This window comes from Thalassophryne amazonica, chromosome 20 (genome assembly GCF_902500255.1).
Source record: "Thalassophryne amazonica chromosome 20, fThaAma1.1, whole genome shotgun sequence".
Taxonomy (NCBI): domain Eukaryota; kingdom Metazoa; phylum Chordata; class Actinopteri; order Batrachoidiformes; family Batrachoididae; genus Thalassophryne; species Thalassophryne amazonica.
In genome coordinates this window covers 69317367-69340830 of record NC_047122.1, presented here as the reverse complement: position 1 = coordinate 69340830, position 23464 = coordinate 69317367, and the positions used below count along the sequence as shown (strand labels likewise).

The following is a 23464-nucleotide window of genomic DNA, read 5'->3' as shown; positions in this document are numbered from 1 at the left end:
ACATTTGGTGTAATAACAACCTGGATCCAATTAATTATTTTAGACACAAATATGATTCCATACAAAGAACATTTGGTGTAATAACAACCTGGATCCAATTAATTATTTTAGACACAAATATGATTCCATACAAAGAACATTTGGTGTAATAACAACCTGGATCCAATTAATTATTTTAGACACAAATATGATTCCATACAAAGAACATTTGGTGTAATAACAACCTGGATCCATTTAATTATTTTAGACACAAATATGATTCCATACAAAGGGCATTTGGTGTAATAACAAACTGGATCATTTTAATTACTTTAGACACAAATATGATTCCATACAAAGAGCATTTGGTGAAATAACAATCTGGATCCAATTAATTATTTTAGACACAAATATGATTCCATACGAAGAGCATTTGGTGAAATAACAACCTGGATCCAATTAATTATTTTAGACACAAATATGATTCCATACGAAGAGCATTTGGTGAAATAACAACCTGGATCCAATTAATTATTTTAGACACAAATATGATTCCATACAAAGAGCATTTGGTGAAATAACAATCTGGATCCAATTAATTATTTTAGACACAAATATGATTCCATACGAAGAGCATTTGGTGAAATAACAACCTGGATCCAATTAATTATTTTAGACACAAATATGATTCCATACAAAGAGCATTTGGTGAAATAACAACCTGGATCCAATTAATTATTTTAGACACAAATATGATTCCATACGAAGAGCATTTGGTGTAATAACAACCTGGAGCCAGTTAATTATTTTAAACACAAATATGATTCCATACAAAGAGTATTTGGTGTAATAATGACCTGGATCCATTTAATTATTTTAGACACAAATATGATTTCATACAAAGAACATTTGGTGTAATAACGACCTGGATCCAATTAATTATTTTAGACACAAATATGATTCCATACAAAGAACATTTGGTGTAATAACAACCTGGATCCAATTAATTATTTTAGACACAAATATGATTCCATACAAAGAGCATTTGGTGAAATAACAATCTGGATCCAATTAATTATTTTAGACACAAATATGATTCCATACAAAGAGCATTTGGTGAAATAACAACCTGGATCCAATTAATTATTTTAGACACAAATATGATTCCATACGAAGAGCATTTGGTGTAATAACAACCTGGAGCCAGTTAATTATTTTAAACACAAATATGATTCCATACAAAGAACATTTGGTGTAATAACGACCTGGATCCAATTAATTATTTTAGACACAAATATGATTTCATACAAAGAACATTTGGTGTAATAACAACCTGGAGCCAGTTAATTATTTTAAACACAAATATGATTCCATACAAAGAGTATTTGGTGTAATAATGACCTGGATCCAATTAATTATTTTAGACACAAATATGATTTCATACAAAGAACATTTGGTGTAATAACAACCTGGATCCAATTAATTATTTTAGACACAAATATGATTTCATACAAAGAACATTTGGTGTAATAACAACCTGGATCCAATTAATTATTTTAGACACAAATATGATTTCATACAAAGAACATTTGGTGTAATAACAACCTGGAGCCAGTTAATTATTTTAAACACAAATATGATTCCATACAAAGAACATTTGGTGTAATAACGACCTGGATCCAATTAATTATTTTAGACACAAATATGATTTCATACAAAGAACATTTGGTGTAATAACAACCTGGATCCAATTAATTATTTTAGACACAAATATGATTTCATACAAAGAACATTTGGTGTAATAACAACCTGGATCCAATTAATTATTTTAGACACAAATATGATTTCATACAAAGAACATTTGGTGTAATAACAACCTGGAGCCAGTTAATTATTTTAAACACAAATATGATTTCATACAAAGAACATTTGGTGTAATAACAACCTGGATCCAATTAATTATTTTAGACACAAATATGATTTCATACAAAGAACATTTGGTGTAATAACAACCTGGAGCCAGTTAATTATTTTAAACACAAATATGATTCCATACAAAGAACATTTGGTGTAATAACGACCTGGATCCAATTAATTATTTTAGACATAAATATGATTCCATACAAAGAACATTTGGTGTAATAACAACCTGGATCATTTTAATTACTTTAGACACAAATATGATTCCATACGAAGAGCATTTGGTGTAATAACAACCTGGAGCCAGTTAATTATTTTAAACACAAATATGATTCCATACAAAGAACATTTGGTGTAATAACAACCTGGATCATTTTAATTACTTTAGACACAAATATGATTCCATACAAAGAGTATTTGGTGTAATAACTTGGATAAATTTACACCTAGTTGAAAGGTGTTTCGACATCAGAAGAAGGCGTTTATTTGTCTGATTCGAACGGTTTTCCTGGTCACTGTTTCACTGAGTTCCTGTTTGAAACTGGTTGATCAGAATGTGTAAAAGCTGTTCACCCTCAAACCGGAGTAAGTCAAAGTGAAAGCAGCGCAAAAAACTTACCCAGTGTAAGCTGCTGGTCGGTTCCGGAGGCGGCAAACAGCGTCAGGAAGGTTTCGGGTCCAGGAAGAGGAAAACCCAGAAACACCGTTTACGCCACATGATCTGGTTTCAAAAGCGCGGACGAAGCCCGAGGAGCGCCGAGCCGCAGGCCGCCATGTTGCCACTCCCCCCGAGCTGATCAGTCACACTCTCACGAGCACCACTAGCTTAGCTTATGACAAGCTAAAAGTGGACGCTCTCGTTATGGCCGAACAACTGTCCAGTTTCTGGGGATTCTGTGTCAGTACGCGCCCCCGGCCGACGTGCTTGATGAATTCCTGCACAAAAAGTAGTTCCCAGATAATTGTGATATATTCCTGTGAGATAATGAGTATATCTCATCCAAATCAATTCTAAAATTTACCAGTAATAAAATTATAAAGACACCTGAAGTTTTAAGAGTGGCCGTAATAAATATTAAAGTTTATGAGCAACTTCACCTGTTATTGTTCAAGCACATTGTAAACATTGACATGATAGAGTTTGAAGCGGAAGAGTTCAGAACAATAAGATTGGAATGTTTTGATGAGAGACACATTCTGTGTGTTGTTGCTCCAAAGAGAGCGACACACTGAGCAGCGTGGAGAAAGTAGTCCGGCGAGTTCAATGTGTGGGCGTGAGATATCCCACAATGCCAAGATAGCAGAGATGTCGGTCCAATGAGAGCTGCTCTCGGAGTGTCACTCGCCCACAAATTGAACTACTGTACTACTTTCTCCACACTGCTCAGAATGCCGCTGAGAGGTGAAATCATTAGGCTTTTCCAAGTGAAATTAAATCAAAGCAAATGCCTTCCTGTGGGCAACACCCAGAATGTGTCTTTTTGTCCCAGATTGATCTGTTTCAGTGCAGCTTCTTGTTCTGACTTTAACACCAACACCCAAGTCTTTCATCTCCAACTGTAAATGGTCATCAGTGTTGCCACAGTTACTTTGATAAAGTAATCCAATTACTGATTACTCCTTGAAAAAGTAACTTAGTTACTTTACTGATTACTCAATTGTAAAAGTATGTTGTGAAAGTGTAGGAACACGGACCCACAACAGGGGGCGCAAATGAACGGACAATGGAGGAAGTCAAATAGCACTTTTACTGTTGTGAAATAAGCACAACAAACACAACAGATTACAATAATAGACAATAAAGTCGAATCACAAAAGTGTCATGTGGGCAGGCTCGAAGATAGAAGACGTCTGTCCAAAGCAGAACCGGAACCACACGATTTCCTCCGCCACCGAACCCCGGGAATACTGGAGCCGCCAAGTCCCGAACTCCCAGGTGGCCACTGCCTCCGCTTGTCGGATCTGGTACTGCTGGCGAGGAACAGAAACAGTCAGATGTGGGTGCGCCTGCACCCAGCAACACGTATGGTGGAAAAACCACCTCCACCTCTCGTCAGGAAAACACTGTTAGTGCAGGAATGTGAGTACTTATCCAAAGGGTCCAATACAGTCTCCTGCTGTTCTACTCACTATCTGCGTGAAGGCAAAAAAGTATTTATGGTCAAAAGACAACACGATTGGCTGGATACGTTACCTCCTCGGTAGAGCGATATCTCGGCAAAGACGTGGAGATGACGTCTTGCTGATATACCGCTGCGGATCAGATGATTGGTAACAGCTGTCGTAGGTGACAGCTGTCACCCCGGCTGCTCCTGTGAGGTGGCAGCGCCCTCTGGTGCCTGGAGCCCGCACTCCAGGCAGGGTGCCCTCTGGTGGTGGTGGGCCAGCAGTACCTCCTCTTCAGCGGCCCACACAACAAGTAACTAAGTTAGATTACTAGTTACTTTTTTAGTTACTTTCCCCAGCTGCCGACAACAACCCTCTGCCACCTCAACATGACAATGATACCTGTTTTGCCAAAACTCACTTTATAGTCACCCTTTCTTGACTTCAATGAAAATAAATACTTGTTTTATAAAAAGTAAAATAAAGACGTCTTTCTTGACCTCATATTTAACTGTTGACAGCACTGTAACAGTGAAACTTGCAATTTCTAACCTACATTGTTTCTAAATGTAACTATTAAATTCTTTCTAACATTTTTCTAACATTTAAATTCTCTCTAAACATTTTACTTGTCGAAATTATTATTATTATTATAAGTAGTATTAGTAGTTGTAGCAAAAAAAAAGGCTTCAAAACTGGACCTTTAATCTAGGGGTGTTGTGTGGGGGGCGGCACAAAAAAAGGCTTCAAAACTGGACCTTTAATCTAGGGGTGTTGTGGGGGGCACATCCTTGCCCCACACCCCCATTCTATCTGGATTCGCCCCTGCTTTGGCGTTTGAGCACAAAGAATGGATAACATTTATTTATGCAGAAAACATGACCAGATTTACAGGTAAGAAAGTTTTATTGTTTTCACATCATGTGGTCCTCAGAAAGAGAGTTTTTGTGCATTTAAGTGGAAAATAGTGTTAGTTGTTGACACGTCGTGGAGGATCAGCTGTTTTTAACGAGCAGATACGGAGCGGCTCAGCTCAGAATTCTAAATAAAGGAGAAAAAAAAGCATAAAAATATCTTTGTAAAGCTCAGTGCAGGTGTGCTCACCGCACTTTAAGAGGCGAGGACGAGTCGTAGCTGCTGCAGAAAACCGTGGATGAAAAGCTCACAGCTCGCTTAAAGCGGGCAGTTCAGTCGAACCCCGACCTCCTGCCCACGGACCAAGTTTAATGCTGCTATCGACCCACAATGCAAAAATAACAGTAACGCACAGTGACATGGAGAAGTAACTTTAATCTGATTACTGATTTGGAAAGATTAACGTGATTAACGAAAGATTAACGATTACTCGTTACTAAAAAAAGTGGTTAGATGAGAGTAACGCGTTACTAAGTAACACGTTACCGGCATCACTGATGGTCATCAAAACATTCCAGTCGTATCTTTCTGAACTCTTCCGCATCAAACTCCATCGTGTCAATGTTTACAATGTGCTTGAGCAACAGGTGAAGTTGCTCATAAACTTTAGGTTTCTTAAATATTTAACCCTAACCCTAACCACTCTTAAAACTTCAGTTATCTTTATAATTTTATTACTAGTAAGTTTTAGAATTGATTTGGATGAGATATACTCATTATTTCACAGGAATATATCACAATTATCTGGGAACTACTTTTTTGTGCAGGAATTCATCAAGCACGTTGGCCGGGAGCGCATACTGACACAGAATCGCCAGAAACTGGACAGTTGTTCGGCCATAATGAGATGGCCAAATTTAGCTTGTCATAACAAGAAAAGGCTGTCGGTGACCCATCTGTGATTTATGCGGGCTTATCGCCATCATAAAAGGCTGCCAGGAGGGTTGCCAACTTTGGACCTTTGGTTGGAGAGAAAGGAAAATTTTTGATAACCCTAATTTAAAAACAAAAAGACGTCCTTGTTTACAAATATTTCAGCATGTTCATCGACAGGCATGTGAGAGGCAAATAAAGAACATGTAAAATGGCTGGGGGTCAAGAGGGGCCTGGTCAGGGAGTCTGGGGCCTGCTGAAGGGTTTTAGCCATGCCAATGCTTCCCAGAACCATTTTCTGCAGTGAATTTGCAAGGAGAGATAGGAAGGATGGAGGCAGCCGTTTATCCAACTCTTTACAAGCTAAACAGAATCTATCTTCATATGTCAGAAATGTCTGGAGAGAAGATTTATTTATTTTATTTTTATTTATTTATATTTATATAGCACCAAATCACAACAAACAGTTGCCCCAAGGCACTTTATATTGTAAGGCAAGGCCATACAATAATTATGTAAAACCCCAACGGTCAAAACAACCCCTTGTGAGCAAGCACTTGGCTACAGTGAGAAGGAAAAACTCCCTTTTAACAGGAAGAAACCTCCAGCAGAACCAGGCTCAGGGAGGGGCAGTCTTCTGCTGGGACTGGTTGGGGCTGAGGGAGAGAACCAGGACAAAGACATGCTGTGGAGGGGAGCAGAGATCGATCACTAATGATTAAATGCAGAGTGGTGCATACAGAGCAAAAAGAGAAAGAAACAGTGCATCATGGGAACCCCCCAGCAGTCTACGTCTATAGCAGCATAACTAAGGGATGGTTCAGGGTCACCTGATCCAGCCCTAACTATAAGCTTTAGCAAAAAGGAAAGTTTTAAGCCTAATCTTAAAAGTAGAGAGGGTGTCTGTCTCCCTGATCTGAATTGGGAGCTGGTTCCACAGGAGAGGAGCCTGAAAGCTGAAGGCTCTGCCTCCCATTCTACTCTTACAAACCCTAGGAACTACAAGTAAGCCTGCAGTCTGAGAGCGAAGCGCTCTATTGGGGTGATATGGTACTATGAGGTCCCTAAGATAAGATGGGACCTGATTATTCAAAACCTTATAAGTAAGAAGAATTTTAAATTCTATTCTAGAATTAACAGGAAGCCAATGAAGAGAGGCCAATATGGGTGAGATATGCTCTCTACTTCTAGTCCCTGTTAGTACTCTAGCTGCAGCATTTTGAAATAACTGAAGGCTTTTCAGGGAACTTGTAGGACAACCTGATAATAATGAATTATAATAGTCCAGCCTAGAGGAAATAAATGCATGAATTAGTTTTTCAGCATCACTCTGAGACAAGACCTTTCTGATTTTAGAGATATTGCGTAAATGCAAAAAAAAAAAGCAGTCCTACATATTTGTTTAATATGCGCTTTGAATGACATACCCTGATCAAAAATGACTCCAAGATTTCTCATAGTATTACTAGAGGTCAGGGTAATGCCATCCAGAGTAAGGATCTGGTTAGACACCATGTTTCTAAGATTTGTGGGGCCAAGTACAATAACTTCAGTTTTATCTGAGTTTAAAAGCAGGAAATTAGAGGTCATCCATGTCTTTATGTCTGTAAAACAATCCTGCAGTTTAACTAATTGGTGTGTGTCCTCTGGCTTCATGGATAGATAAAGCTGGGTATCATCTGCGTAACAATGAAAATTTAAGCAATGCCGTCTAATAATACTGCCTAAGGGAAGCATGTATAAAGTGAATAAAATTGGTCCTAGCACAGAACCTTGTGGAACTCCATAATTAACCTTAGTCTGTGAAGAAGATTCCCCATTTACATGAACAAATTGTAATCTATTAGATAAATATGATTCAAACCACTGCAGCGCAGTGCCTTTAATACCTATGGCATGCTCTAATCTCTGTAATAAAATTTTATGGTCAACAGTATCAAAAGCAGCACTGAGGTCTAACAGAACAAGCACAGAGATGAGTCCACTGTCCGAGGCCATAAGAAGATCATTTGTAACCTTCACTAATGCTGTTTCTGTACTATGATGAATTCTAAAACCTGACTGAAACTCTTCAAATAGACCATTCCTCTGCATATGATCAGTTAGCTGTTTTACAACTACCCTTTCAAGAATTTTTGAGAGAAAAGGAAGGTTGGCGATTGGCCTATAATTAGCTAAGATAGCTGGGTCAAGTGATGGCTTTTTAAGTAATGGTTTAATTACTGCCACCTTAAAAGCCTGTGGTACATAGCCAACTAATAAAGATAGATTGATCATATTTAAGATCGAAGCATTAAAATAATGGTAGGGCTTCCTTGAGCAGCCTGGTAGGAATGGGGTCTAATAAACATGTTGATGGTTTGGATGAAGTAACTAATGAAAATAACTCTGACAGAACAATCTGAGAGAAAGAGTCTAACCAAATACCGACATCACTGAAAGCAGCCAAAGATAACGATACGTCTTTGGGATGGTTATGAGTAATTTTTCTCTAATAGTTAAAATTTTATTAGCAAAGAAAGTCATGAAGTCATTACTAGTTAAAGTTAAAGGAATACTCGGCTCAATAGAGCTCTGACTCTTTGTCAGCCTGGCTACAGTGCTGAAAAGAAACCTGGGGTTGTTCTTATTTTCTTCAATTAGTGATTCAATTCAATTTTCAATTCAATTTTTTTTTTATATAGCGCCAAATCACAACAAACAGTTGCCCCAAGGCGCTTTATATTGTAAGGCAAGGCCATACAATAATGATGTAAAACCCCAACGGTCAAAACGACCCCCTGTGAGCAAGCACTTGGCTACAGTGGGAAGGAAAAACTCCCTTTTAACAGGAAGAAACCTCCAGCAGAACCAGGCTCAGGGAGGGGCAGTCTTCTGCTGGGACTGGTTGGGGCTGAGGGAGAGAACCAGGAAAAAGACATGCTGTGGAGGGGAGCAGAGATCGATCACTAATGATTAAATGCAGAGTGGTGCATACAGAGCAAAAAGAGAAAGAAACAGTGCATCATGGGAACCCCCCAGCAGTCTACGTCTATAGCAGCATAACTAAGGGATGGTTCAGGGTCACCTGATCCAGCCCTAACTATAATCTTTAGCAAAAAGGAAAGTTTTAAGCCTAATCTTAAAAGTAGAGAGGGTGTCTGTCTCCCTGATCTGAATTGGGAGCTGGTTCCACAGGAGAGGAGCCTGAAAGCTGAAGGCTCTGCCTCCCATTCTACTCTTACAAACCCTAGGAACTACAAGTAAGCCTGCAGTCTGAGAGCGAAGCGCTCTATTGGGGTGATATGGTACTACGAGGTCCCTAAGATAAGATGGGACCTGATTATTCAAAACCTTATAAGTAAGAAGAAGAATTTTAAATTCTATTCTAGAATTAACAGGAAGCCAATGAAGAGAGGCCAATATGGGTGAGATATGCTCTCTCCTTCTAGTCCCCGTCAGCACTCTAGCTGCAGCATTTTGAATTAACTGAAGGCTTTTTAGGGAACTTTTAGGACAACCTGATAATAATGAATTACAATAGTCCAGCCTAGAGGAGATAAATGCATGAATTAGTTTTTCAGCATCACTCTGAGACAAGACCTTTCTGATTTTAGAGATATTGCGTAAATGCAAAAAAGCAGTCCTACATATTTGTTTAATATGCGCTTTGAATGACATATCCTGATCAAAAATGACTCCAAGATTTCTCACAGTATTACTAGAGGTCAGGGTAATGCCATCCAGAGTAAGGATCTGGTTAGACACCATGTTTCTAAGATTTGTGGGGCCAAGTACAATAACTTCAGTTTTATCTGAGTTTAAAAGCAGGAAATTAGAGGTCATCCATGTCTTTATGTCTGTAAGACAATCCTGCAGTTTAGCTAATTGGTGTGTGTCGTCTGGCTTCATGGATAGATAAAGCTGGGTATCATCTGCGTAACAATGAAAATTTAAGCAATACCGTCTAATAATACTGCCTAAGGGAAGCATATATAAAGTGAATAAAATTGGTCCTAGCACAGAACCTTGTGGAACTCCATAATTAACTTTAGTCTGTGAAGAAGATTCCCCATTTACATGAACAAATTGTAATCTATTAGACAAATATGATTCAAACCACCGCAGCGCAGTGCCTTTAATACCTATGGCATGCTCTAATCTCTGTAATAAAATTTTATGGTCAACAGTATCAAAAGCAGCACTGAGGTCTAACAGAACAAGCACAGAGATGAGTCCACTGTCCGAGGCCATAAGAAGATCATTTGTAACCTTCACTAATGCTGTTTCTGTACTATGATGAATTCTAAAACCTGACTGAAACTCTTCAAATAGACCATTCCTCTGCAGATGATCAGTTAGCTGTTTTACAACTACCCTTTCAAGAATTTTTGAGAGAAAAGGAAGGTTGGAGATTGGCCTATAATTAGCTAAGATAGCTGGGTCAAGTGATGGCTTTTTAAGTAATGGTTTAATTACTGCCACCTTAAAAGCCTGTGGTACATAGCCAACTAACAAAGATAGATTGATCATATTTAAGATCGAAGCATTAAATAATGGTAGGGCTTCCTTGAGCAGCCTGGTAGGAATGGGGTCTAATAAACATGTTGATGGTTTGGATGAAGTAACTAATGAAAATGAGTAGTAAGATGTCCTAGCTTTACAGAGGGCTTTTTTATAGAGCAACAGACTCTTTTTCCAGGCTAAGTGAAGATCTTCTAAATTAGTGAGACGCCATTTCCTCTCCAACTTACGGGTTATCTGCTTTAAGCTACGAGTTTGTGAGTTATACCACGGAGTCAGGCACTTCTGATTTAAAGCTCTCTTTTTCAGAGGAGCTACAGCATCCAAAGTTGTCTTCAATGAGGATGTAAAACTATTGACGAGATACTCTATCTCACTTACAGAGTTTAGGTAGCTACTCTGCACTGTGTTGGTATATGGCATTAGAGAACATAAAGAAGGAATCATATCCTTAAACCTAGTTACAGCGCTTTCTGAAAGACTTCTAGTGTAATGAAACTTATTCCCCACTGCTGGGTAGTCCATCAGAGTAAATGTAAATGTTATTAAGAAATGATCAGACAGAAGGGAGTTTTCAGGGAATACTGTTAAGTCTTCAATTTCCATACCATAAGTCAGAACAAGATCTAAGATATGATTAAAGTGGTGGGTGGACTCATTTACATTTTGAGCAAAGCCAATAAGTCTAATAATAGATTAAATGCAGTGTTGAGGCTGTCATTCTCAGCATCTGTGTGGATGTTAAAATCGCCCACTATAATTATCTTATCTGAGCTAAGCACTAAGTCAGACAAAAGGTCCGAAAATTCACAGAGAAACTCACAGTAACGACCAGGAGGATGATAGATAACAACAAATAAAACTGGTTTTTGGGACTTCCAATTTGGATGGACAAGACTAAGAGTCAAGCTTTCAAATGAATTAAAGCTCTGTCTGGGTTTTTGATTAATTAATAAACTGGAATGGAAGATTGCTGCTAATCCTCCGCCTCGGCCCGTGCTACGAGCATTCTGACAGTTAGTGTGACTCGGGGGTGTTGACTCATTTAAACTAACATATTCATCCTGCTGTAACCAGGTTTCTGTAAGGCAGAATAAATCAATATGTTGATCAATTATTATATCATTTACCAACAGGGACTTAGAAGAGAGAGACCTAATGTTTAATAGACCACATTTAACTGTTTTAGTCTGTGGTGCAGTTGAAGGTGCTATATTATTTTTTCTTTTTGAATTTTTATGCTTAAATAGATTTTTGCTGGTTATTGGTAGTCTGGGAGCAGGCACCGTCTCTACGGGGATGGGGTAATGAGGGGATGGCAGGGGGAGAGAAGCTGCAGAGAGGTGTGTAAGACTACAGCTCTGCTTCCTGGTCCCAACCCTGGATAGTCACGGTTTGGAGGATTTAAGAAAATTGGCCAGATTTCTAGAAATGAGAGCTGCTCCATCCAAAGTGGGATGGATGCCGTCTCTCCTAACAAGACCAGGTTTTCACCAGAAGCTTTGCCAATTATCTATGAAGCCCACCTCATTTTTTGGACACCACTCAGACAGCCAGCAATTCAAGGAGAACATGCGGCTAAACATGTCACTCCCGGTCCGATTGGGGAAGGGCCCAGAGAAAACTACAGAGTCCGACATTGTTTTTGCAAAGTTACACACTGATTCAATGTTAATTTTAGTGACCTCCGATTGGCGTAACCGAGTGTCATTACTGCCGACGTGAATTATAATCTTACCAAATTTACGCTTGGCCTTAGCCAGCAGTTTCAAATTTCCTTCAATGTTGCCTGCTCTGGCCCCCGGAAGACAATTGACTATGGTTGCTGGTGTCACTAACTTCACATTTCTCAAAACAGAGTCGCCAATAACCAGAGTTTGATCCTCGGCGGGTGTGTCGAGTGGGGAAAAACGGTTAGAGATGTGAACGGGTTGGCGGTGTACACGGGGCTTCTGTTTAGGGCTACGCTTCCTCCTCACAGTCACCCAGTCAGCCTGCTTTCCCGGCTGCTCGGGATCTGCTGGAAGGGAACTAATGGCGGCTAAGCTACCTTGGTCCACACCGACTACAGGGGCCTGGCTAGCTGTAGAATTTTCCACGGTGCGGAGCCGAGTCTCCAATTCGCCCAGCCTGGCCTCCAAAGCTATGAATAACCTACACTTACTACAAGTACCGTTACTGCTAAAGGAGGCCGAGGAATAACTAAACATTTCACACCCAGAGCAGAAAAGTGCGGGAGAGACAGGAGAAGCCGCCATGCTAAATCGGCTAAGAGCTAGTAGCTACGCTAAGCTAGCGGATTCCTAAAAACACGCAAAGTGAATAATGTGTAAATAATTTAGAGGTGATTCAGCAGAAGGAGTGCTTTAGTTAAGGCACGTGAAGATTACACTGGGAAACAAATCGTTATCTAGATAACTAGATCAATCTAACTGCGCAGATTAAACAGCTAACAGATACAGAAAAACACCGCTGTGCTCCGGAACAGGAAGTGATACAATACCGCAGTGAGAGCCAACCACCAGTAGAGGCAAGCAAGAGCCGAAGAAGAGAAGATGAATAGACTCAAGCCTAAAACCACTGAAATTATCTTGTTTTTAAATAAAAACCTTCCGAACCCCCCAAATGTCATTAATTTTATTCAAATATGGTCATAACAGTCCCTAGTTGCAAAAGCATTTCACAATTTATATCTCTATTACAGAATTTTCTGATGGCAGACTTCATATTGATTCAGTGGTTCAAAACGCGTGTTTCTCCGTCACTAATAATTAGCAACAAAATACACCAACGAGCACAAGGTTTTAGTGCATGTGCACGAATAGACTTACAATCATAAATACTTACTAACCAGGACATTAAATAACTTGCAACATGTCCTTGAAATGATCTAACCTACTATCTCAACACACAATTAACCTGATTAGGTTGATCCAATTTTATTAGACAATAGATTATTCGATTTGTTAGGCTATTTATTGACTTACCTTGTCATCCAAATTTTTCTAAAATTGCAAATCATTGGCTGAATCAAAATCAAGCTTCGAACCTATGCTCAAACTCTCTGAACTCTTCACATGCAGCTGACCTATCAGGTGACAAGTTTTCAGCCAATCACAGAATCCTGCAGTGAGAACGTCGGCAGATGTTAACAGGTGTTTCGGGCATGAATCTTAAACTCTTCTCCTTTCATTAAGAAACAGTGCACTCTGGTCTGGTCTAATCTAGTAATCAACAGACAATTAATGGGAGATGTTTTTATTTTGGCGGGACATTTCTTGCTTGTGCGTGACATTGATGTTGAAAGTGTGTCTTTTGGATTGATAAGTGCTGAAGCTGTTTGTTTGAGACAGCAGCAGCTCAACTTAAGGTTAGTGTGAAGCTGTAGCTGTGCAACTGCATCAAAATTAATGGAGTCATCACTATAAAATCAAGTCACGTACACCTCGACTTTCCTCCAAATAAAGCACATCTCATTCATAATATTATAAACAAGAGCAATCAAGATTTCTGACGTCCACCAATCTGGATCCGGATCAACTCCAAAATGTAATGGGTTCTTCCATGGCTTAATATCCATCTGTAGTGAAAATTTTGTCAAAATCCGTGCAGTAGTTTTGACGTAATCCTGCTGACAGACAAATAAACACAGGTGATTTTATTACGTCCTTGGTGGATGTGTTTCCTCCAAGTTTTTCTGAATTGTGTGAAATGTCCTGCCGCATAGGACATGTCTGTGTGCATGTGCTGCAGGACACCAGGGACAGGCGCTCTCCTGCCGTGCGGTCGGTGGATGGTCTGGGAAACAGGCAGGCAGCCAGGTTATAAAATAAAAGGCATTTAGAACAGGTGTGTCACTGGAGAGGACAAACTGCCCACTGCTGGGAAAAAGGTTTACAGAAAGGAGAGTCTCCGTATTTGTAAAGACGGTAGACCTTATGCTGTGTTCACATTTCTAGCTGAAGTGACTCTTTCTTGTGTGCCTGCAAGTGTTTTTACAGAAATATTCCAGCAGCTGGAAACTCTTTTTGTCAAGTACACTGACAAAATAATAAAAATAATAATAGTAATATTTAAAATGAGGCTTATCTTCATAAGTAACTGGTTTATTTGATGGAGAAAAAGAATCACACCTGATTTCAATGGCATGGGAACGCTCATAACATTTCAGCTTAGATTTTCTTTTGACACAGATGAAGACCAAAAATTAGGGAGAAAAAAAAAAAGCAAAACACTACATGATCAAATTTCTGTCAAACCTAAAACTTTAGCATGTGACGTGTTTATTCAAATTTAGAATTCATGGGTGTTTTGTTTTAGAGTAATATTGTTGCCTGCAGTATTTTGATGTCAAGTTCAAGGGCACTTCTAAAATATTAATAATACTTTAAAAAATGGCTCTTTGTGCAAAATTTTGTGGGGGTTTTGCCCGGGGAGTAATTCACTGTAGAACCGCCACTGATCACACTTATGCAAACTTTACAGTTAATCCGTGGTTAACATGCATGATACTTTGCTCCTGTAAACATTACACAAAACGTCAAAGTGAATCACGTCAAAGTCCAAGACGCCAGCAGCCGCTCCACTCGCTGTCAGCCTGATCCTGTCAGATCTCAGAAGTAAAACAGAGTGGGTCCGAGTTAGGACTTGAAAACTTTAAGGAAGACCAGGAACTCTGCACGCTTCTTCATGAAAAAACTGGAGTTGTGTCAGGAAGGGCATCCGGTGTAAAATCAGTGTCAAATCCCATGCGGCACTCTGCTGTGGAGAGTCTGCACATAAAGGGGGCAGCTGTCACACACACACCTGCTGAAGGCCCACTCCAAAACCAGGGGTCAGTCTAAGGAAGAAAAATGGATCAGGCCTTTAGTTGCATGGTCTGAGTCCACCCAGCTGTAGACAGTAGCAGTGCTGGCTGGGGAAGTAACCTGTGATGGACTGGTGTCCCCTCCAAGGGGAGTCATAGACTCTGATCCATATAACTTCATTTCTTCCTTGAATTAAATGTAAAAGTTGACACAAGAACAAGCTTCAATTTCCACTGTGCTGTGGTGATGAAGAGGCAACATTTAAAAAAATAAAAATACTCGTATCCTCAAGGACCTGACCGGGGGAGGACTTTTTCTCAGCGCGTATTAGCAGCTAAAGGCTCAGAACACTATGTAGTTTCTAGGTTATTCCTATTAACTGTCAGTTTCTGAACATATGTACAGATTATAATTTAATCTTCAGAGTAAAATAATCCTGCAAAACAAACAAACATTATTTTGCCCACACTGTGTTGTCATGAAATATAGGAAACGACCTGACTCTGGTGCCGATTGATCAGTGAACTCAGAATGTCAAAGTAATTTTGTGGAAAAAGTTATTACAGCAGAAAAATCTGCAGACATTTATCAAGTCTTCCACTGATTATTGGTCACAGTACGTCGCTGTCCAACAACCTCCACTTGCGCACTGGAATCCCAAGGAGTTTCCAAACCCAACAGGAGGCGCCATCCCACCTTTCAATGAAAACCACTCACGCAGTTTTACAAATAGTCTGGTGTCTTTCATTTATTTCATTTCAGTTGTGCAACCCATCAAATCTACGTCCAACTTACATTTCTAGAACAGGTCCAACAGCCGTTACTATAACAACCGCGGTGGTCGCTGTTGTGCATCATCAGCCTGATTGACTTGTTTTGTCAAGAGCGTGGTTCTTGGGTTATCGGCGCCCCGGATACTCCTGATACAGGAAGCTCCCTTCACTTCCAGCCCCGGGCCTGGAAGCTACAGCTCACACCTTCAGTTCTTCTTGGCCTTCGATGAGTCGTACTTTCTCTTGCTGGAGTACCACAGGAGCAGAGGGATGCCAATGGAAGGCAGGGTCATCACACCGAATGCCGCCCAGTCTAGCTGGAGAAGAGAGAGGGAGAGGATTATTCCACAAGGACAAAAACATTCCATTCCTCATTTCCTTCACATGAGAAAGAAAACACACAAAAAAGTACGATAGCCTGTGGAGATGGAGCTAAACTCAGAGCTTTCATTGCTCCTCCTGACTCAGCAACTTGTCAAAGCTCCTGCCCCTCCATGTTTCACCACTGACCACATGTGGAAAATCTGGTTCACAGGTTTGTTCAATGCAACCAAAAGGAACCACAACCCAGAAAGAAGAAGAGCAATCAGAGATTTCTGAAGTCTGCCAATCTGGATACGGATCACCTCCAAAATTTAATTAGTCTTCCACGCCCGAATACGTATCTGTGGTGCAAAGGTGGTGAGAATCCATGAAGTGAATGAATGAATTTATTCGGCACACAGAACAACACCACAAACAATAACTCACTCATAAAATGAAGAATGTACAATAAATCCGTGTATCCGAAAGGGTGAAGCCAGAAGCAAAGCTTATAGACACCCTCCCCTTATACCATAAAAAATAAAGAAAGTAAAGAAGGTGTACATATACATATGAGGACATTTATGGTTTTGACGATACTGGATTTTTCATCTGAACTCCCCACATATAAACACATATAGTAGGGTGCCCCAAAAAATGCCAACTTTCAAAAATTTCGAGTCTCACCCATCAAAAGTTTCCTTTTGGTGGGTCATTCTCACATGTAAAATTGTTTGCCAATCAGAAATTATTTAGAGATGGCTCAAGGTCACCAAACACTGAAAATCTACCTGCAACAATCGGCACTGGTGCAATATTTGAAATGTCATATCTCTGCCACTGTTAGAACTATTAGATCACTACTTTTCATTTGTGTACAATTTCCTTTGGTAATTTAGAAACTGATGGGTCGTGCAATTCTCCTACAAAAATAGCAAAGAAATGGTAAAACCTGGTTTGCCAGTTTTTTGCAGATCTGAAACCTGGAAGACTGGGAAGTAAAAGAAAACTATAGCACTGTATGGACACTCACCAGTTTTGGTCTCTCTAAACACTAGAAACATGGATATATTCCATATGAAAGCATCACAGTAACATATTACATACCTTTAACCAGCAGCTGATCTTCAGTATTCATATAAGTATTTTCATTGCACTAATTATACAGAAATGATAAAAACAGCCCTAACAGAGTGGGGTTTTTTTTCAACATTTATGATTAATCTGTAAGCACTTGCAGAATGCAGACAGTTATCAACAAAATACCAAAAAATATTAAACAAAGCCATAAAGGCAAAATAAAAAGTAAGTAAACACAGTATTGTAAATATAACATGCAAATAAATTGTCTAACTGACCAATATCATAGGCTGACTATGAAGCCCAGCTTCTGCACAAACTGGGTTTGGAGCCAAGTTTGGACCTGTATAGTCACTGCAGTAAACATCTAGCACCCAATCTGCTGCTATAATTTCTAAATTACCAAAATAAACTGTACACATCTCAAAAGTAGTGATCTAATAGTTCTAAAAGTGGCAAAGATATGACATTCCAATTATTGCACCGATGTCGATTGTCGAGGTTAGATTTTCAACGTTTGGTGACCTTGAGCCACCTCTAAATAATTTCTGATTGGCAAACAATTTTACATGTGAGAATGACTCACCAAAAGGAAACTTTTTGGTAGGTGAGACTCAAAATTTTTTAAAGTTGCCATTTTTTGGGACACCCTAATATACACTCATAACAACAATACAAAAGAAATGTGTACAAACAAAACAACTCAGTGCACCAGAATTTTAAAACCAAACAAGCAACAGTACATAAACCCAAACATAACAACAAAATGGTAAACCTAATTTTCCAAACTATAACAAGTAAGTATATTATTTTTGTAAAGTCTTTGAAAGTTGACTAAGGTACCAAGTACGGTAAGTAAGGTACCAACTTAATATTATCAGAACACTTATTCCAAATATCAACACTCTTAACGGAAACAAAATGACTTTTTGCAGTAGTTCTGACCCTTAGTTTCTCAAATACTAATGTCCCTCTCAAATTGTACCAGGAATCCCTCATTTTAAACAGATCCTGGACAAGAGTTTATTTTTGACTTTATACATAATTTGTATTGTGATATAATCAACAGCCCTCCTGAGGGTTCACCACCTGCAGAGGGGGCCATGGGGGTCAGGTGAAGAGAGGATTGGGTGGCGGTCGAGGGTGGGTGGCCCGGCGGCCCGGTCCATGCTCACAGCCCCGGCTGTTGGGACGTGGAATGTCACCTCGCTGGGGGGGAAGGAGCCTGAGCTTGTGCGGGAGGTTGAGAGATACCGACGAGATAGTCGGGCTCACCTCCAAGCACAGCTTGGGCTCTGGTACCCAACTCCTGGAGAGGGGCTGGACGCTTCATTTTTCTGGCGTTGCCCACGGGGAGAGGCGGAGAGCTGGGGTTGCATTGCTTATTGCACCCCAGCTCAGTCGCCATGTGTTGGAGTTCACTCCGGTGAACGAGAGGGTCGCGTCCCTACGCCTTCGGGTCAGGGACAGGTCTCTCACCGTTGTCTCGGCCTACGGGCCGAGCGGCAGTGCAGAGTACCCGGGAGGGGCACTAGATAGTGCTCCGACTGGGGACTCCATTGTTCTCCTGGGGGATTTCAACGCCCACGTGGGCGGCGACAGTGAGACCTGGAGGGGGTGATCGGGAAGCACGGCCTCCCCGATCTAAACCCGAGTGGTGTTCAGTTGTTGAATTTCTGTGCTAGTCACAGTTTGTCCATCACAAACACCATGTTCGAGCACAAGGGTGTCCATAAGTGCACGTGGCACCAGGACACCCTGAGCCGGAGGTCGATGATCGACTTTGTAGTCGTATCATCTGACCTTCAGCCACGTGTCTCGGACACTCGAGTGAAGAGAGGGGCAGAGCTGTCGTCCGATCACCACCTGGTGGTGAGTTGGATCCGCTGGGAGGGTAGGAAGCCGGTCAGACCTGGCTAGCCCAAACGTATCGTGAGGGTCTGCTGGGAACGACTGGCGGAACCCTCTGTCAGCGAGGTCTTCAACTCCCACCTCCAGGAGAGCTTCTCCTAGATCCCGGGGGAGGTTGGAGACATGGAGTCCGGGTGGACCATGTTCTCCACTTCCATTGTCGATGCGGCCGCTCGTAGCTGTGGTCGCAAGGTCTCTGGTGCCTGTCGAGGCGGCAATCCCCGAACCCGGTGGTGGACGCCGGAAGTAAGGGATGCCGTCAAGCTGAAGAAGGAGTCCTACTTGTCCTTGTCGGTAGGTGGGACCCCGGAGGCAGCTGGCAGGTACCGGCAGGCCAAGCGTGCCACAGCCCGTGCGGTCGCAGAGGCAAAAACCCGGGTCTGGGAGGAGTTCGGGGAGGCCATGGAGGAGGACTATCGGTCGGCCTCGAAAAGATTCTGGCAAACCGTCTGACGCCTCAGGAGGCGGAGGCAGCTCTCCACCAGCACTGTTTACGGTGCGGGTGGGGAGCTGTTGATCCTGACTGGGGATGTTGTCGGGCGGTGGAAGGAATACTTCGAGGATCTCCTCAATCCCATCATCACGTCTTCCGAAGAGGAAGCAGAGACTGGGGACTCGGAGGCGGACTCATCCATTACCCAGGCCGAAGTCACCAAGGTGGTTAGAAAGCTCCTCGGTGGCAAGGCTCCTGGGGTGGATGAAATCCGTCCTGAGTACCTTAAGTCTCTGGATGTTGTGGGACTGTCTTGGATGACACGCCTCTGCAACATCGCGTGGCGATCGGGGACAGTGCCTCTGGATTGGCAGACCGGGGTGGTGGTCCCTCTGTTTAAGAAGGGGGACAGGAGGGTGTGTTCCAACTATAGGGGGATCACACTCCTCAGCCTCCCCGGTAAGGTCTATTCCAGAATACTGGAGAGGAGAATTCGACCGATGGTCGAACCTCGGATTCAGGAGGAGCAGTGTGGTTTTCGTCCTGGTCGCGGCACACTGGACCAGCTCTACACGCTCCATCGGGTGCTCGAGGGTTCATGGGAGTTCGCCCAACCAGTCCACGTGTTTTGTGGATCTGGAGAAGGCGTTCGACCGTGTCCCTCGGGGCACCCTGTGGGGGGTGCTCCAGGAGTACAGGGTCCGGGGTCCTTTGCTAAGGGCTATCTGGTCCCTGCACGACCGCAGCAGGAGCTTGGTTGGCACTGCCGGTAGTAAGTCAAACCTGTTTCCAGTGCACGTTGGCCTCCGCCAGGGCTGCCCTTTGTCACCGGTTCTGTTCATTATTTTTCTGGACAGAATTTCTAGGCGCAGCCAGGGTGTAGAGGGGGTCTGGTTTGAGAACCACAGAATCTTGTCTCTGCTGTTTGCGGACGATGTGGTTCTGTTGGCTTCGTGAAATCAGGACCTTCGGCGTGCACTGGGGCGGTTTGCAGCCGAGTGTGAAGCGTCCGGGATGAGAATCAGCACCTCCAAATCCGAGGCCATGGTTCTCGACCGGAAAAAGGTGCTTTGCCCTCTTTAGGTCGGTGGAGTGTTCTTGCCTCAAGTGGAGGAGTTTAAGTATCTCGGGGTCTTGTTCACGAGTGAGGGACGGATGGAGCGTGAGCTCGATAGACGGATTGGTGCAGCATCTGCAGTGATGCGGTCGCTGTATCGGACTGTCGTGGTGAAGAGAGAGCTGAGGAGGGGGGGCAAAGCTCTCGATTTACCGATCAATCTACATTCCGATCCTCACCTATGGTCATGAGATTTGGCTCATGACCGAAAGAGCGAGATCGCGAGTACAAGCGGCCAAGATGAGTTTCCTCCGCAGGGTGGCTGGGCACTCCCTTAGAGATAGGGTGAAGAGCTCGGTCACTCGGGAGGAGCTCGGAGTCGAGCCGCTGCTCCTCCACGTCGAAAGGAGTCAATTGAGGTGGCTCGGGCATCTTTTCCAGATGCCCCCTGGACGCCTCGCTGGAGAGGTGTTCCGGGCACATCCCATTGGGAGGAGGCCCCGGGGAAGACCCAGGACATGCTGGAGGGACTACATCTCTCGGCTGGCTTGGGAACGCCTTGGGGTTCCCCCAGAGGAGCTGGGGGAGATGTGTGTGGATCGGGAGGTCTGGGCGGCTTTGCTTGAGCGGCTGCCCCTGCGACCCGACTTCGGATAAAGCGGACGAAAATGGATGGATGGATGGAATCTACAAAGTCCCAGAATTTTAAAATCTGCAAATCAACAAATAACGTATTTGTTGGCTCCCGATATGGCTTATTACTGATAATTCTCCTAGCTTTCTTTTGCAATAGAAATACTGGATTAGTATTGGTTCTATATCTATTTCCCCAAACCTCAACACAGTATGTCATAAATGGAACAAGTAATGCATGATACAAAATAGCCAAAGAATGTTAAGAGAAGAAGTCTTGTACTTTATGCAAAATTGCAATGACTTTTGACATTTTAGATATAACAGCTTAATTTATCATCAATATAAACACCAAGAAATTTTATACTTGTTGCAATTTCAGTCTCATGTAATAATAAATTTCTATTTACATTCCTGGGCTTATTAGCAAATATGATACACTTGGTTTTACCATAATGGAGCGATAATTTGTTTGAATCGAACCACAGTTAAAATTTATGTAATTCATTCTCCATTTTGTCCAGGAGCTGTCCCAAATTATCCCCACTACAAAACACAGTTGTATCATCAGCAAACAAAATACAACTAGCAGACTTGGAAACCAAACATATATCATTAATGTACAAAAGAAACAACAATGGCCCAAGGACAGAACCCTGGGGTACCCCACATGTAATCCTCAAAAACTCAGAATTTGTCCCATCAATGTGGACACACTGGTACCAATTGCACAAGTAGCTCGTCATCCAGTCATGTGCCATTCCCCTGATACCATACATCTTTAATTTGTTCAATCGCAAAGTATGATCAATAATATCAAATGCTTTCTGTAAATAAAAAAACCCTGCAGTATATTGCCTATTCTTGATTGCGTTGGAAATTTGGTCAACAAAATCCATTACTGCCAGTGAAGTAGCGCGATTTTTCCTGAAACTGTGTTGCTGCTCGCTAAGGATATGATGTTTAGCTAAGAAATCATTTAACCTAATTACAAATAGCTTTTCCAGAATTTTAGAAAATTGTGGTAAGAGGGAGATTGGCCTATAAATTGAAAACATGTTTGTCACCTGATTTGAACACTGGTATCACTTTAGCTATTTTCATTTTAAAGGGAAATTTCCCAGTCATTAATGACAAATTACAGATATACGTTAAGGGCGTAACAATACAATCAATAATATTTTAACCAAAAAGATATCAAAGTTGTCACTATCAGTTGATTTTTTTCCCTTAAGCTTATGAACTATGTCAATAAACTCTTTTTCATCCGTTCCTTTGATGAACACTGAATCCAGAACTGTTTTGTTTTGTTGTAATCCAAAGATGACGTTTTAGAAGATACAATTGAATTTGCTAAATTTTTACCCACATTAACAAAATAACCATTAAAGTGATCTGCTATAGCTTTCTTTTCTTTAACAACAGTATCAGTATTTGTATAAAAAAGCAGGATATTTAACAACTTTTTTCTTATTTACAATTTCATTTAAAAACTTCCACATACTCTGTATATTCGTTTTATTTTTATTCAATAAATCACTATAGTACTGCCTTTTACATGATTGCATATTAATTAGACTGTTTTTATATGTCATATATTATCTCAGCTTCATTTGTTCTAAATTTTAGAAACTGCTTATACAAAAAAATTCTTTTTACGTGCATTCTGAAGTCCCTTAGTGATCCAAAGTTTATCAACATTTTCCTTATATCCAACTTTTGACACAAAAGGGCAATGTTTGTCATACAACTTGGAAACAATAGAAATGAATGCTTTGTAAGATTGCTCTACATCCTCAACATAAATGTCACTCCAATTTTGATGTAATAAATCCATTCTAAGATTGTCCATAGTTTCCTGTTATTTTCTGTGTGAAGTTCGTAATATTACTATCTTCAATTTGATCAACTAAGAAACTGAAAGCAGCAAAAACAGGCAAATGGTCACTGATATCACTAATAAGCAACCCTTCCATTACATTTCCCACAGTAATATTTGTCAATATATTGTCAATAAGTGTTGAAGTATTCCTGGTTATCCTAGTTGGATGAGTAATCACTGGGTACAATCCCATACAAAAGACAGAATGTATAAATTCATCTATATGTAACCAACTATGAGGATTTAGGTAATCTATATTACAATCTCCACAGATAAACAAAAACTTGT

At 41.2% G+C, this 23464-nt stretch overlaps 2 protein-coding genes across 2 annotated transcripts in view; both read right to left on the bottom strand.

Moving 5' to 3' along the window:
- Positions 1-2680, bottom strand: part of si:dkey-240h12.4 (death-associated protein kinase 2) — a 104370-nt gene extending 101690 nt beyond the window's left edge. Inside the window, exon 1 of the mRNA XM_034160545.1 lies at positions 2519-2680. The gene's annotated coding sequence lies outside the window, so the exon portion shown is untranslated. The remainder of the gene's footprint in view (positions 1-2518) is intronic.
- Positions 2681-15822: 13142 nt separating this feature from the next.
- ssr2 (signal sequence receptor, beta) overlaps positions 15823-23464 on the bottom strand; it is a 65133-nt gene continuing 57491 nt past the window's right edge. Inside the window, exon 6 of the mRNA XM_034161130.1 lies at positions 15823-16194. Coding sequence (XP_034017021.1) covers positions 16084-16194 — 111 coding nt within the window. The 3' untranslated portion in view covers positions 15823-16083. The remainder of the gene's footprint in view (positions 16195-23464) is intronic.